We start from the raw sequence: 11949 nt of genomic DNA, 5'->3' as shown, positions 1-11949 counted from the left end.
CGCCCCTCCCGTCCGGCTGCCGCTGCCGCCGTCTCTGTCGCCGCCGCTGCCTGGGGCTTGGTCGAGGTGGACGGTGGGTTTGGGCCGGAGTGTGGCACCGGTGCCGCTGCGTGAAGGGGCCAGCGGGCAGGTGAGTGCCGGCGGTGTCCCCTCCGCGCGCACGACCCGCCGCGGGGCAGACTCCCGCGGTCGCTCCCGAGTCCTGCGAGGCTCCCTCCCACCCCGGCCGGCGTCCCTCGGCCGCGGTCCGGCCCGCGCCCCGCCCGCAGCTCTGGGCCCTGGGTGCCGGGGCGTTGGTGTGCGCCCTCGGTCCTGGAGGGGTGGGCGGGCGCGGGGTTCCGGCGGGGTCGGAGGGCGCCGCTTGGCCTTTGCCCTCCGGCCCTGCCGGGGCCTGGGCGCACTCGGAGCTGCCCCGCGTCGTTCCCCGGCGTCTCACGCTCCCGTCCCCGCTCCGCCCGCCCCCGAGGCGGCAGCAGGTGCCGGAGCGCCCGGCCCCTCTCCGCCCACCGGGTGGGGCCCAGGCCCCTCTCGCTCGCGCCGGGCGGCTGGGCTCTGCGTGCGTCCGGCTCTCGCTCTCGCTTCCTTCCTTCCCGTCGTCCCCCGGCTGCTGGGGTGAAGGCTGGGCGGCTTTTCTGTTCCTCTCTCTCCCGACCTCAGGGGCCGCCCGGCCCGGCGCCCGGGGACCAGACCCCCCGCGTCTCTCCCTCACTTTCCAGTTAATAAAAACAGTGGTTGAAAATAGGTCATCTTCCTTCCCACGCGCCCTGGCCATCTTCCACACGCTCCGTGCCCTACTAGGGAGAAGAATTCAGTGCCGTGGAGTTTGTCATGCCGGCACGGAACTCTCCCTCCCCGCGGCTCCGGCCCGGCGGTGCAGCTCTGCCTCTCCCGTTTCCACCCGGGGAAAAGGAGGCCGCCCGTGGCGTGTCAGGCGCCGCTTGCTGCGGGGGCCTCCCCCCCGCCATGAGGTGACACGTTTAGGATCCCTTGAAGCAGTGGTTCTCAACCTCCTGGCCCTTTAAATACAGTTCCTCCTGTGGTGGCCCAACCGTAAAATTATTTTCGTTGCTACTTCATAACGGTAATGTTGCTACTGTTAGGAATCGTCATGTAAATATCTGATATGCAGGATGGTCCTAGGCGACCCCTGTGAAAGGGTCGTTCGACCGCCAAAGGGGTCGCGACCCACAGGTTGAGAACCGCTGCGGGCTTGACGGGTATGGTTTTGCTTTTTTTCCCAAACGAAGGCGGCGATGTTTCCAGAGCAAAACCACCCTTGAAGGGTGCTGACAGGCCAGTTTTGCCTTTAAGAACCCCCGGAGAGCTCTCCGGGTGGCAGCGGGCCTGCCCCTAGCCGGGTTGGGGTGCTGGTGCGGTGCGTTTGTCATGGCTCGGAAGTGGGCGCTGACACGTGTGGATCTGACCAGGGGTAAACATCCCCCCCCCCCCCCAAGTTCTTCTCAGAAGTGACCCCACTGTTACTTCAAAACTGAACTAACCGGTAATAATCTCGGAGAGGTTTCTCTTACTCTCTCATGTGAATACATTGAACTCGAGAGTAAAAGCAGCTTTCCTCTCCGCGGTTAATATTTTGTCAGACTCGCTCGAGCCGCGATGGATTTTGTCTGTGCGTGTGGCGACCATGCGTGCAGCCCTGCCTTCCCAAGTTAGTCCCAGGGGCTGCTGTGATTGGGATTTTGGTCAAGTTCCAGCAAGTTAAGGAGGAGTTTTTCCTCTTTCCCAAGAAAGTAGTTTGCAGACCTGAGTTCTCTGTCCAACAGCTACAGAACCATCTCCTTATTGAGACCCCAAACCTCCTCGGTGTTCAGCCTCCTGCTACCCCTTCCCGTGTGCCTTGCTTTCTCTCTGTGTCCCTAACTGTAAGTTACTGTCTGAAATGAAACTCCAGCCCGAAGGAGTGAAATGGTTACTGCTTCTCCTCTCTTCTGTGCCCTAACTTCTCTTAGTGCTTTTCTCCTGGGGTAGGAATGACGGTGGACTGAAGGGTTGAAACATTGATGCCGCGTGTGCTGTAGAAGTGGAAGTTTCTGTCCAGCTTTGCCCATTCTGCTCTGCCTTACACTAAGGTTGTCATGAAGAGAGGAACATTGTGGAGCTTCTCTTCCTGTGGTGAACATTCAGGCCGCATCTTAAATGACAATTAAAACGTCACTTTCGAGGCCACTGGGAAGTGAGGAAACTGAAGGTTGTATGCAGATACTTTTCCATTCTAAAGATCAACTTAAGGTTTTTGTTTTGAGAATGGCCTCCTTAATATCTAGAAGAGAATGACAAAGGAGATGACAGCTAGGAAAGTATCAACATTAGCACAACTGAGGCTTGCTCATAGATGATGATTGAAGTCAGTGAAAACCAGGTACCGTGCTCGTGCTGTGTGGGATTTTAGTAAAAGTAGGAGTAAAAAGTCTTATCTGCTAGTTTAGGGTTACTTTTTCTTTTTTTACTAGATATCAATTTAGTTTGAAGTATTTCAAGTCCTTTAAAATGTTTGAATTACAAAGTCTTTTTCTTATCACTAATCTGAAGTAGCATTTAGAAATGTGACTAATAATAGTGTCCTTTTTTGCGTGTAGTTTGATGACTATCTTTCACTGGAAGGATTTTTATCTTTAGAAACTGGTTTGTCTGTCCTTGGCTGCTGTGCATGGTGCTTCTGTTGGGAGCGGGGAGGAAGAGTTTCAGCGAGTTTCCTCTCCTTGTTCCTAAATCCTGGGAATGGAGCCTAGATTTAGTTCCCCCACAGAGGAATAACCATTTATTACAATGGCAGTAAACGTTTTCAACACTCTAGTGAATATATCTGTATTCTTAGGTTATTGTAGAAGTTGCTTGTGGCCAGTTATTTGCTTTCTCAATTAGCTACCATTCTGTTTGGGCCAATATTTTGATTTGCTGTGCATCTTTTTTCTCTTGCTACTGTCCTAGAAGTGTTTGTCTTGGGTATCCATTCATCCTGAGTCATATTTAGCAGTTGAGTATCAGAGAAGACTAAGGATTCCTTGCTTTTGAATTTTGCTAGTTTTCACTTTTGTTGCATTTACAGGTGTATCTTACTTGGCAAAACTGACTTCTGTACATTGAAATTTTTTTTATCTCATTTTCCTACTTGGAGATGTTAAATATTTTGATCTGCAAATGTAGTTAAATCACATGTTTATTCTCAGAGTAAAAACACTAACAAAATATTAACACACATAATACATTTTTTTATTACAAAGGAGTTGTTAATGTAAAAACATTCAAACCTGTAAAGAATTTTTGTGAGTTTATTTGAGCCAAACTGTCGACAGTTGCTGGGAAGCAATATCTCAACGGATTGGGATAATGCTTCAGAGAATGGCAGTTTTTTAAATCTATTTTTATACATTGCAATTAAAGGAGGGGATGTAGGTGGGTTCCATGAAATCCACTGGTGATAAATTAGAGAGGCGGGAGAAAGCAAAGTGGGGAAACCTCTGGGATTGGATAAAAAGTAAAATGATAGACACATACTTAGGTGGGTGCAGGATAATTAGCAGTCTACAATGAACATGATAACATTAACAATGAAGGAATTTATGGTCTCCTGTCCTGGCGCCCAGGGCATTTGGTTGTGGCCCAGAGGTCGAGGAAAAAGGGAAGTTACATTTCATTGGTATGTTATCTTAGATGCAAAAAGATAATAGGCTCAGTTAAGGTAAAAATTGACCTTGTCAGGAAAATACCGGCCCTAGGACATGGCTACCCACCGTAACTGCTTTTAGTTAAAGCTTTAATTTCAGACCATCCTTTGTGGTTACTTTAAGTCTTTTTAAGTTTGCAACACTGCCATGCAGGCCTTCCCTGAGCTTGTCAGGTTAGCATGTGGCCTCCCCTCCCTCCCCAGAGTTGAAGGTTTAAAAAAATATATATTACTTGTTAGGTTTAAGGAAAAAAGCTTAATTAGCACAATTGGCAAGATTAGAAGTCCTGCTTTTTGTTGTTAAATTCACCTGGTAACTCAAACCGAGATTAGCTGGGTAGACAGATTTCCAGGTGGGGAGTTTCCTCCAGGTTTTGGAAATAAACAGATCGCAAAACAAGAGGTAAGGTAAGGTATTGATCATTTCAACTGAAATAAGTTTGAATGGAAGAAAAATGATTCAAAATAGTATAAAATTCAATATCAAAGTTAAGACTAGATAGAATTCTTTCTCAAGAAAGAAAGTTAATTAAGAGCTGACAGTGGAAGACAAGTGCGACACACACCAAAGTGAAAAATTTGAAAGAGATCTGAGGGATACTGTTTACCAAGCAAAAGAACAATTGCACACGCCCAGGCTCAGTGATGGGGTACAGAGGGAGGGGATAGCAGAGGGACTGAGCTGGAAGAAATGCTTTCACTGTTTTTGAAGAGCTGGAGAATTGTCTAGAGAACGTAAATAATCAGGTGTCTGCATGGAGCGCTTAGTAAATGTGCAGTATTTTCGGCTTATTACCTGTCCCCCATCCTGTGTTTCACTCTCCACTTTTAGGATACAATTTGTTAGAGCATGAGGTCTAAAAAATTCTGTGACTATGTGGTTTTAAGGTTTCAATCTCAGTAAAAGGGCATGACTTTAGTACCAATAGTTTTCTGTTAAGCACAATTAAGAAGTTAGGATTAGTGTTGAAAAAGACTCATTAATGTCGCTTTTACCATAAAGTGTTTACTGATGACTAATAAAGTTTCTCGTTTGTTGAGTGTAATGCTTTAGTATCGTTCCATGTCATGGTTACTGAAGTGGTTTCTGCAGTTTTTCCGTCCGTGACAAGACTGTGGCCTTGCAAAGATGAACGTGGGCTCTCCGGGATTGGGCAGAAGCTCATTTGGAAGTTTTGCTCCCATTCCACATTTAAGCTGAGGCCACTCCTGTGTATTTGAGCAAGCCAGCAAAATGTTCCTAAACTTTTAAAGGCTGAAGAGAGAAAAACCTTCACTCTAAGGCAGCGGTTCTCAACCTGTGGGTCGCGACCCCTTTGGCCGTCGAACGACCCTTTCACAGGGGTCACCTAAGACCATCGTGCATATCAGATATTTACATGACGATTCATAACAGTAGCAACATTACAGTTATGAAGTAGCAACGAAAATAATTTTATGGTTGGGTCACAACATGAGGAACTGTATTTAAAGGGCCAGAAGGTTGAGAACCACTGCTCTAAGGGAATACTGTTATTTTGAATTTCAGAAATGACAACACACTTTTAGACCCTTATAAGTGGGTTGGTTTTGAGCTGAATCCATGAAATATCAGTAAAGTTTGCCATCAAGGTGTGCTGTGAGGCTGTGCCACCACCTGAGTCTGTCACCTTTCATAAAGTTAATTAACTTCCCTAAATTTCACCTTTCTCGTCTGTAAAGTGGACATAGTATCTATCTTCATCTATTGTATGAAATGCTTACCTCAACTCTAAGATAGTAAATGCCCAAATGACACAGGTTTGACCAAGGCAGTCATGCTGGGAACCTGCAGTAGGACTCTGTGGCAGGGATGACATAGTTTCAGTAGCCTAGAAACAGCATGAAAGTTAGCATGAATACTTGTGTTTAGGTTCAAAAACTCAGTTAATATAACACATCTGTCTTGCCGAAGGTCAGTATATGTAACAAAAGATTTTAGTTGACTACCATTTTTATCCCAAAGGCTGTGGGACCACCTCTCACTCACCTTTGCATTTCAATTTAGATATTCAAGGAATGTGCACTGAACGAAGGAATGCCTTCACTTGTTCACGTGGCTTGTGGAAAAGCTAGTGCAGTAGTAGACCTACAGCTGCAGTTATATTAGTAACATTTCCTTGAATTGAGTTCCAGGAAGGCAGCAGTCCCACTGCACTGTGCCCCTCTCAGAGCACATCTGAAAGGTTCTGTTGACTTAGATATATTATACTTCAGTGAACAGTATACTTTTTTTAAGTGGCTTTGTCCACTTCTGAGAAGTATGTCTTGAGGGCATGTTAAGTCTGGAGACGAGAAGGCTCTGCAGGGCACAGAAAGCTGTCTTCAAAAATTTAAAGAGTGGCTTCTCGTTTAAGGCAGAATTGGGACAGGCGAAGGGAACAGTGAATTTTCCAACAGTGTAGGACAGGACTCCCAGGTTGAGACTACCTCGGAGGTGAGGAGCAGCAGGTGTGTGGGGAGCCAGGACACCCCTCAGAACATTGGGTCTCTGCCTGCCTCTGCCACTTGAACCTGAGGTGGTGCACTTGTTAGGGGTGACAGGCTCTGCCCTGCCTCTCTCAGGGCTTTCAGACGGAATTTGACAGTGGTTAGCAAAGCACTTTGACAGCGCTAGCTGCTACATCACATCAGATGTCGTCGTTTTACACATTTGCGGGGTTGAGGGTTAGCACAGGTAACTCCAGAGGTCTCTTCCAAATGTGAAAGTCCATAATTCTAGAATCCGTATGGGAGAAATGTGGGTGGTTTCAAGGTAATTTCTTGACAGATACAGCTATTCCTTTATACTTCCCAGTTTTTTTTTTCCCCATCAGAAAGATATTATAGGAAATGATTACTAGTGTTCATGATACCAAATGATTCTTTGCTTTATGAAAGGTGTATTTTTTTGCAACTTCCTTTAAATAGGAACCTCATTTTACTTTAAGTGTATTTACAACTTAATACAACAGCAGTTTAAAACTAAAATCATTAATGTATCAAAAAGTCAATCAGAAATTTAAGTATCTCTAAAATTGTTTAAATTAGTGGAAAATAGCAAGAAACATCTGTATTTTTTTAAAACATCAAGTTTGGATATATGTATACCTATTTCTATCTGTATGGACAGCCCAAATTATTCTGTATGAAGATTTCAAGGCACTTACATGTAATGTATAGGTCTACCTTCATCTTTGTACTTAAGTACCTCCTGAGTTGAAATTAATTCCACCTTCTTGCCTGCCTGCTTGCCTTGACTTCTTGGTACTTTTGAGCTGTGGCCCTTTAGGACCCCCTTTGATAGAGATTGGAATGATGGGTGTTAGTTAGCCACTTAAACTGGTAAAAATTAGCGTGGCTTGACTGTACTGTTAGTCCCTGCCACCGTGCAAAGTGAGAACACATTTCTGATACACACTAGTCTCAGTTAGCATGGTACCATGCAACGCGAAGGCTGTATATACTTTATCAGTTCCTGTAGGAGAGAAGAAAATATCACACAGTTAAATACTTTTCAATCTGGGAGTGCTTTCATTTTCCTAAGCCATCATCCTATAATTTGTGCTTTTAATTCAGAATGCAGTAATCTGATCCTAATGGCCTGCAAAGTATTTTAGTGAGATTCTTTTCTTCCTACACAAAGATTAGGCAGGCTCTCACACTCCATTCAAGCACGTTTTACAGCTGGGTGCCTGAGGTAGGGGGCCATGCTCTCCTTCAGTCAATCCAGCTGTAAAGTTGGATGCATTGAAAAAAAGCAGATGCTGGGTTTGTGCTAAGATTTCCCAGATAAATTGCCAAATAAGTGTAATCAAAAATGTTTATTCTAGTTTTGTTTAGTTGAAAGCAACTGAAGAAAAATACAAATATACATCCTTTCCATTTAGAATTTTTGAAAAAAGAAACCTCACGCAGCTGAATTCCATCTCTGTCTGTTAAGTATGTGTGAACTATACTTTGTAAAAATGGGTTAAGTAAGCATCCAGTACTCTCCCTCCCCATCACCCCAACCATCAGGCAAGGTCCCTAAATGCACTTTATCTTATTTTTCCTGACCTGCTTCCACTACACAGATTATACGTAAAAGAATCATATTGGTCAGAAGTGGTTGTTGATTACAGATGCCACTTGCTTATTAGGGATTTAAATAATGATTGAGTATGCATTTTATCGTCTTTAAAGTTTGTTTTATTTCTTGATTTCGTTCTTTGGAAATGTAATACTTTGTCTTTTCATTTCTTTGCAGTCAGAAAATGGGTAAGAAGAGTCGAGTAAAAACACAAAAATCAGGCACTGGTGCTACAGCAAGTGTGTCACCAAAGGAAACCTTGAACCTGACTAGTGAACTACTGCAGAGTAAGTTGTGCTCTTGGCCTTCCCACCTTTCTGTGGGGCGTGTGGTTTGTACTCCTGCATCTGCAGTGCTGCTTGGGAACATCAGCTGTCCCCTGAAGCATGAAGTTAGCCATGTGACCTGGGCAAGTTACAGCACCTCCTACCTCGCAGTCTCCCCACCTGTAAAATGGAGCTGCTGCTACTTGTGGGGACCGTGTAACTATAACGAAGCCTGGATGACATACTGAATGTGAAGCCTCTGTGGCACAGGCTCCCAGAACGTAGGCTTCCCTGGGCACCAGCAGACAGCAACAGTCTCAGCTGTTTTTAACAGTGTGGCCTCAGACCAGTTGAACCCCTCTGACTCTCAGTGTTCATCTCAGTAAATAAAGACCACCTTGGGAGTGTAATGAGGACCCTGTGAGCGAGGGCACGTGAGGGTGGGTTATGGGCTGTTAAGCCCAGGGCGAGCAGCATGCCTCTCAGAGAGCAAGCCTTTGGCATGGCTTCCTTATGAAGATGGCTCACCTTTTTCAGTGATTCAGTGATTATTTTCACATGCTGATGTCATGTGTTGTTGGTTCAGGGAAGTTAAATATCTTGCTTTACTAAGTTAGTATAAACTAGTAACTTGTTTTTTAATTGTAAATTTAAATTGGTAGTATGTATATTTCAAATTTAGCTGTGGTCACTCTATTAACTAATTACATCTGTATCATTTTCTTTGCCCCTTATGTTTAGACTAGAGGCCCGATGCACGAAATTCGTGCAAGGAGCTTGGCCCTTGAAGCTCCAGCTTCTTCTAGAAGGTCATCCGGAAGGATGTCCCAAAGGTTGTTCAGCTGTCTGGTCTAATTAGCATATTATGCTTTTATTATTATAGATTATGTGACAGCCCAAACCCCAAATAAAAATTTAGTTTTCTCTCCTTGACAAACAGGCAGCAACCAAGTCTGGGTTGGGTCCCTCCCTGAGTGCTCCCATGAACACCTAAATCCCCCTCCCACCCAAGAGCAACATGGGCCTTCCACAGAGCAGTGATGTACTAAATGCTTACCACCTGTCTCCCCCACTAGCCTGGAGGCAGCTTGAGGACAGGCTCTGTCTTGTATTCCAGGGCCTCAGCCAGTATTTGTGGATGGAAAAATGTATAAGACTGGTCAAACTTAATAGTTATGAGTCAGCATATAGCTATTGTTAATTATTTACCACATATACTCCTTTCCTTGGAGAACAAAGGGGGCCAGGAGGTTTAGCAGGGGCATGGGAAGGGCTCTCTCTTTAAACTGATACACTTGTTTAAAAAGGAAAGGGCTGTTGGCAGGTTGGGTGGGTGCCCTGTGCATAGCCTTCTGAAACGCCTGCCCGGGTCTCGGGTGTTGGTCCTTCAGTTCTGGTCCTGCTGTAGAATCTCAGCTTCTTTTTTAGCAGTGACTGTGCCGGCTCTTTTTGTGACTCCCCCAGAGTGCTTAATATAGCGCCTTACACATGGATGTGAAATGTTTGTTGATGAATTGTCCTTATGTCCAATTTCCCTTAGGGAGCCATTGTTATGGGGTTTAACTAGAAAGAAATGTTAACTTTCAATATTACCTTCTTTTAACATCTGGAAGAGTTTTCAGGGCAACGTTTTGCATTTTAGCATAACTTTCTAGATTTTCCTGTTCACAAGTATGTTCTGAGGAAAATGTATCAGCAGCAAGAGATAGATGTAAGCCAGGTGCAAACACTTAGGTACTAGAGTCACGGTTGAATAGGTGGCATTTAAATTGTGTCAGAGGGTTTACATGCTTTGAAAGTATACCTGATTTATGCTTCTCATGTTTATCATCACAGCTGTAGTATCTTTGTCCTTTAAAAATAAATAAATCAACAGCAACAACCCAAATCCTCCTCCTTCTGAAGACCACAGGTTAAGTGGAAGAAAATGTTTGAGACTGTGGCTTTTGTGTTGCAGAATGCAGTAGCCCTGCTCCCGGCCCAGGGAAAGAGTGGGAAGAATATGTGCAGATCCGGTCTCTAGTGGAGAAAATACGGAAAAAGCAAAAAGGTACATTTTCTGGAATGATATTTTAAGAAAATTGTGCAGAGACTTGGCATAGGTCAGAAAGGTGTTGAGAGTAGTTACAGTCTGGGTTATTCATCCTCCCTGCTAGGTCCTTGTCGAGGGAGACCTTGTCGCTGGGAGACATCGGACTCTCCGGAGCTTCTCATTTCTGAGATGCTATCACCTGCTCTGGGAGGGGAAAATCATTGAGTTTTAGGGGGGAAATGTTTGTTTCTGGGAGCTAAAATGACACAACTTTCATTTACCTTTACTCTTTGAGATATGTATTTAAATCTGTCTGCCCATACTGCTTCCTTCAGGGTTTGGGGTCAGTCTCTAATGCTGTGCATGGCCAACACACACGTATATACTGATTGGTTAATGTTTATCAAGATTTATGATGAACTCAATCATGTTTTGATTAAAAAAGAGATGTAGTTCTGTTTCCTAAGCTGTGTTTTACAGGGTATATTCAGGAGACATCAGAATGACTCTCAGCCAGGCTGGCAGTGGGGCCAAGTATCAGATGAAAAAGCCTATTCAATATTCCTATTGTTTTTGTTCTATAAAGCACAAAAAGTTAAGATTGGTATTCAGGGCCACATGGGAGGTGGAAGGAGAAGGCATAACAAGTAGCCTGCCTTTAAAAGGATGAGAAAAACCTACTTAGGCTCCCTGTTTGTTTATTTATTGTCATGGAAGTGAGTCAGAAGAGAGTTTATTTGCTCTCTGAAGCAGGAGCTTTATGGTTCCCCATGCACACCTACAACATGCAGCCTTCGGGTTAGAATTCAGTGGTTCTCAACCTGTGGGTCGCGAACCCTTTGGCAGTGAACGACCCTTTCACAGGGTTTGCCTAAGACCATCCTGCATATCAGATATTTACATGACGATTCATAACAGTAGCAACATTACAGTTATGAAGTAGCAACGAAAATAATTTTATGGTTGGGTGACAACATGAGGAACTATATTTAAAGGGCCAGAAGGTTGAGAACCACTGGGTTAGATGGTCTCAAACCCCACACAGTGACAGGCCCCTTTATGAGGTGTTTATCTGCACCAAGTGTAGACTGTGCTAATCCTGGCTCACCAGACATGGGGCTGAAAAGTTTTGTATATCCTGTGTGTCTTCTGAGTAGAGACTGTGTACTACAACTGACACCGAAGTCAGGCACTCATTTGTTCTCTTAGGTTTTCCTAACAAAAGCAGTTTTCTTCAATTAGCAAGGATATGCGTACATAGCCTGGCAGTGCACCATGCTAGGTGATCCTGCGCCACACCTCTCGTTGACCTTCAGTTACATGGTGGTGACACGGCCATGGCACCACAGGGCTAACTTCCACGCCCTGCTCCTCGTGTTTAATAAAGTTTCTGTTCCTCTCCCTTTATTCATCAAAAAAATAATGGTTTTTCCTATGCATGGCTTTTCATCTTTAAATTACTCCACAGGATTCTGTTGCAGAGCTCTCCAGTTTTGTGCTCTTAGGATCAGGGCTCATCCTTTACACACGTCTTCTTTTTTTTCTAATTTGTTTTTTATTTTCTTATTTATTACTTTTTAATTTTCAACTGAGGATATGTTTACAGATTTTTAGAGAGAGATTAGAATGAGAGAGAGAGAAACAGCAATGTGAGAGAGAAACATTGATCCATTGCTTCCTGTACATGCCTGACCCCACAAACGGGGTATGACTGTAAATCCAACCTTCAACCTTTTGATGGACAGGACAACGCTCCAATCAACTGAGCCACCCGGCCAGGGCACGCACATTGTCTTGTGTGCATGTGAGAACTACTGAGCTTTGTTTTCATGGGTATTTTGTTAAAGCAAATGTGCATATTATAGGTGGCACGCTGACTTACAGGGGAAGCTGCTCTATG

General features: G+C 44.5%; 1 protein-coding gene across 2 annotated transcripts in view; it reads left to right on the top strand.

Moving 5' to 3' along the window:
- Positions 1 to 4: 4 nt before the first annotated feature.
- Positions 5 to 11949, top strand: part of SETD3 (SET domain containing 3, actin N3(tau)-histidine methyltransferase) — a 60910-nt gene continuing 48965 nt past the window's right edge. For both annotated transcript variants that reach the window (XR_011471242.1, XM_070412866.1), the window contains exons 1-3: positions 5 to 130; positions 7929 to 8038; positions 9975 to 10067. Coding sequence is in view for 1 of the 2 variants with exons in the window: in XM_070412866.1 (XP_070268967.1) it covers positions 7936 to 8038; positions 9975 to 10067 (196 nt within the window). In the remaining variant the exon portion in view is untranslated. The remainder of the gene's footprint in view (positions 131 to 7928; positions 8039 to 9974; positions 10068 to 11949) is intronic.

The sequence above is a fragment of the Myotis yumanensis genome, unplaced genomic scaffold (assembly GCF_028538775.1).
Source record: "Myotis yumanensis isolate MYYU_CA2020_CCGP unplaced genomic scaffold, mMyoYum1.0.hap1 SCAF_1, whole genome shotgun sequence".
Taxonomy (NCBI): Eukaryota; Metazoa; Chordata; class Mammalia; order Chiroptera; family Vespertilionidae; genus Myotis; species Myotis yumanensis.
This window is presented reverse-complemented; position numbering and strand designations above follow the sequence as displayed.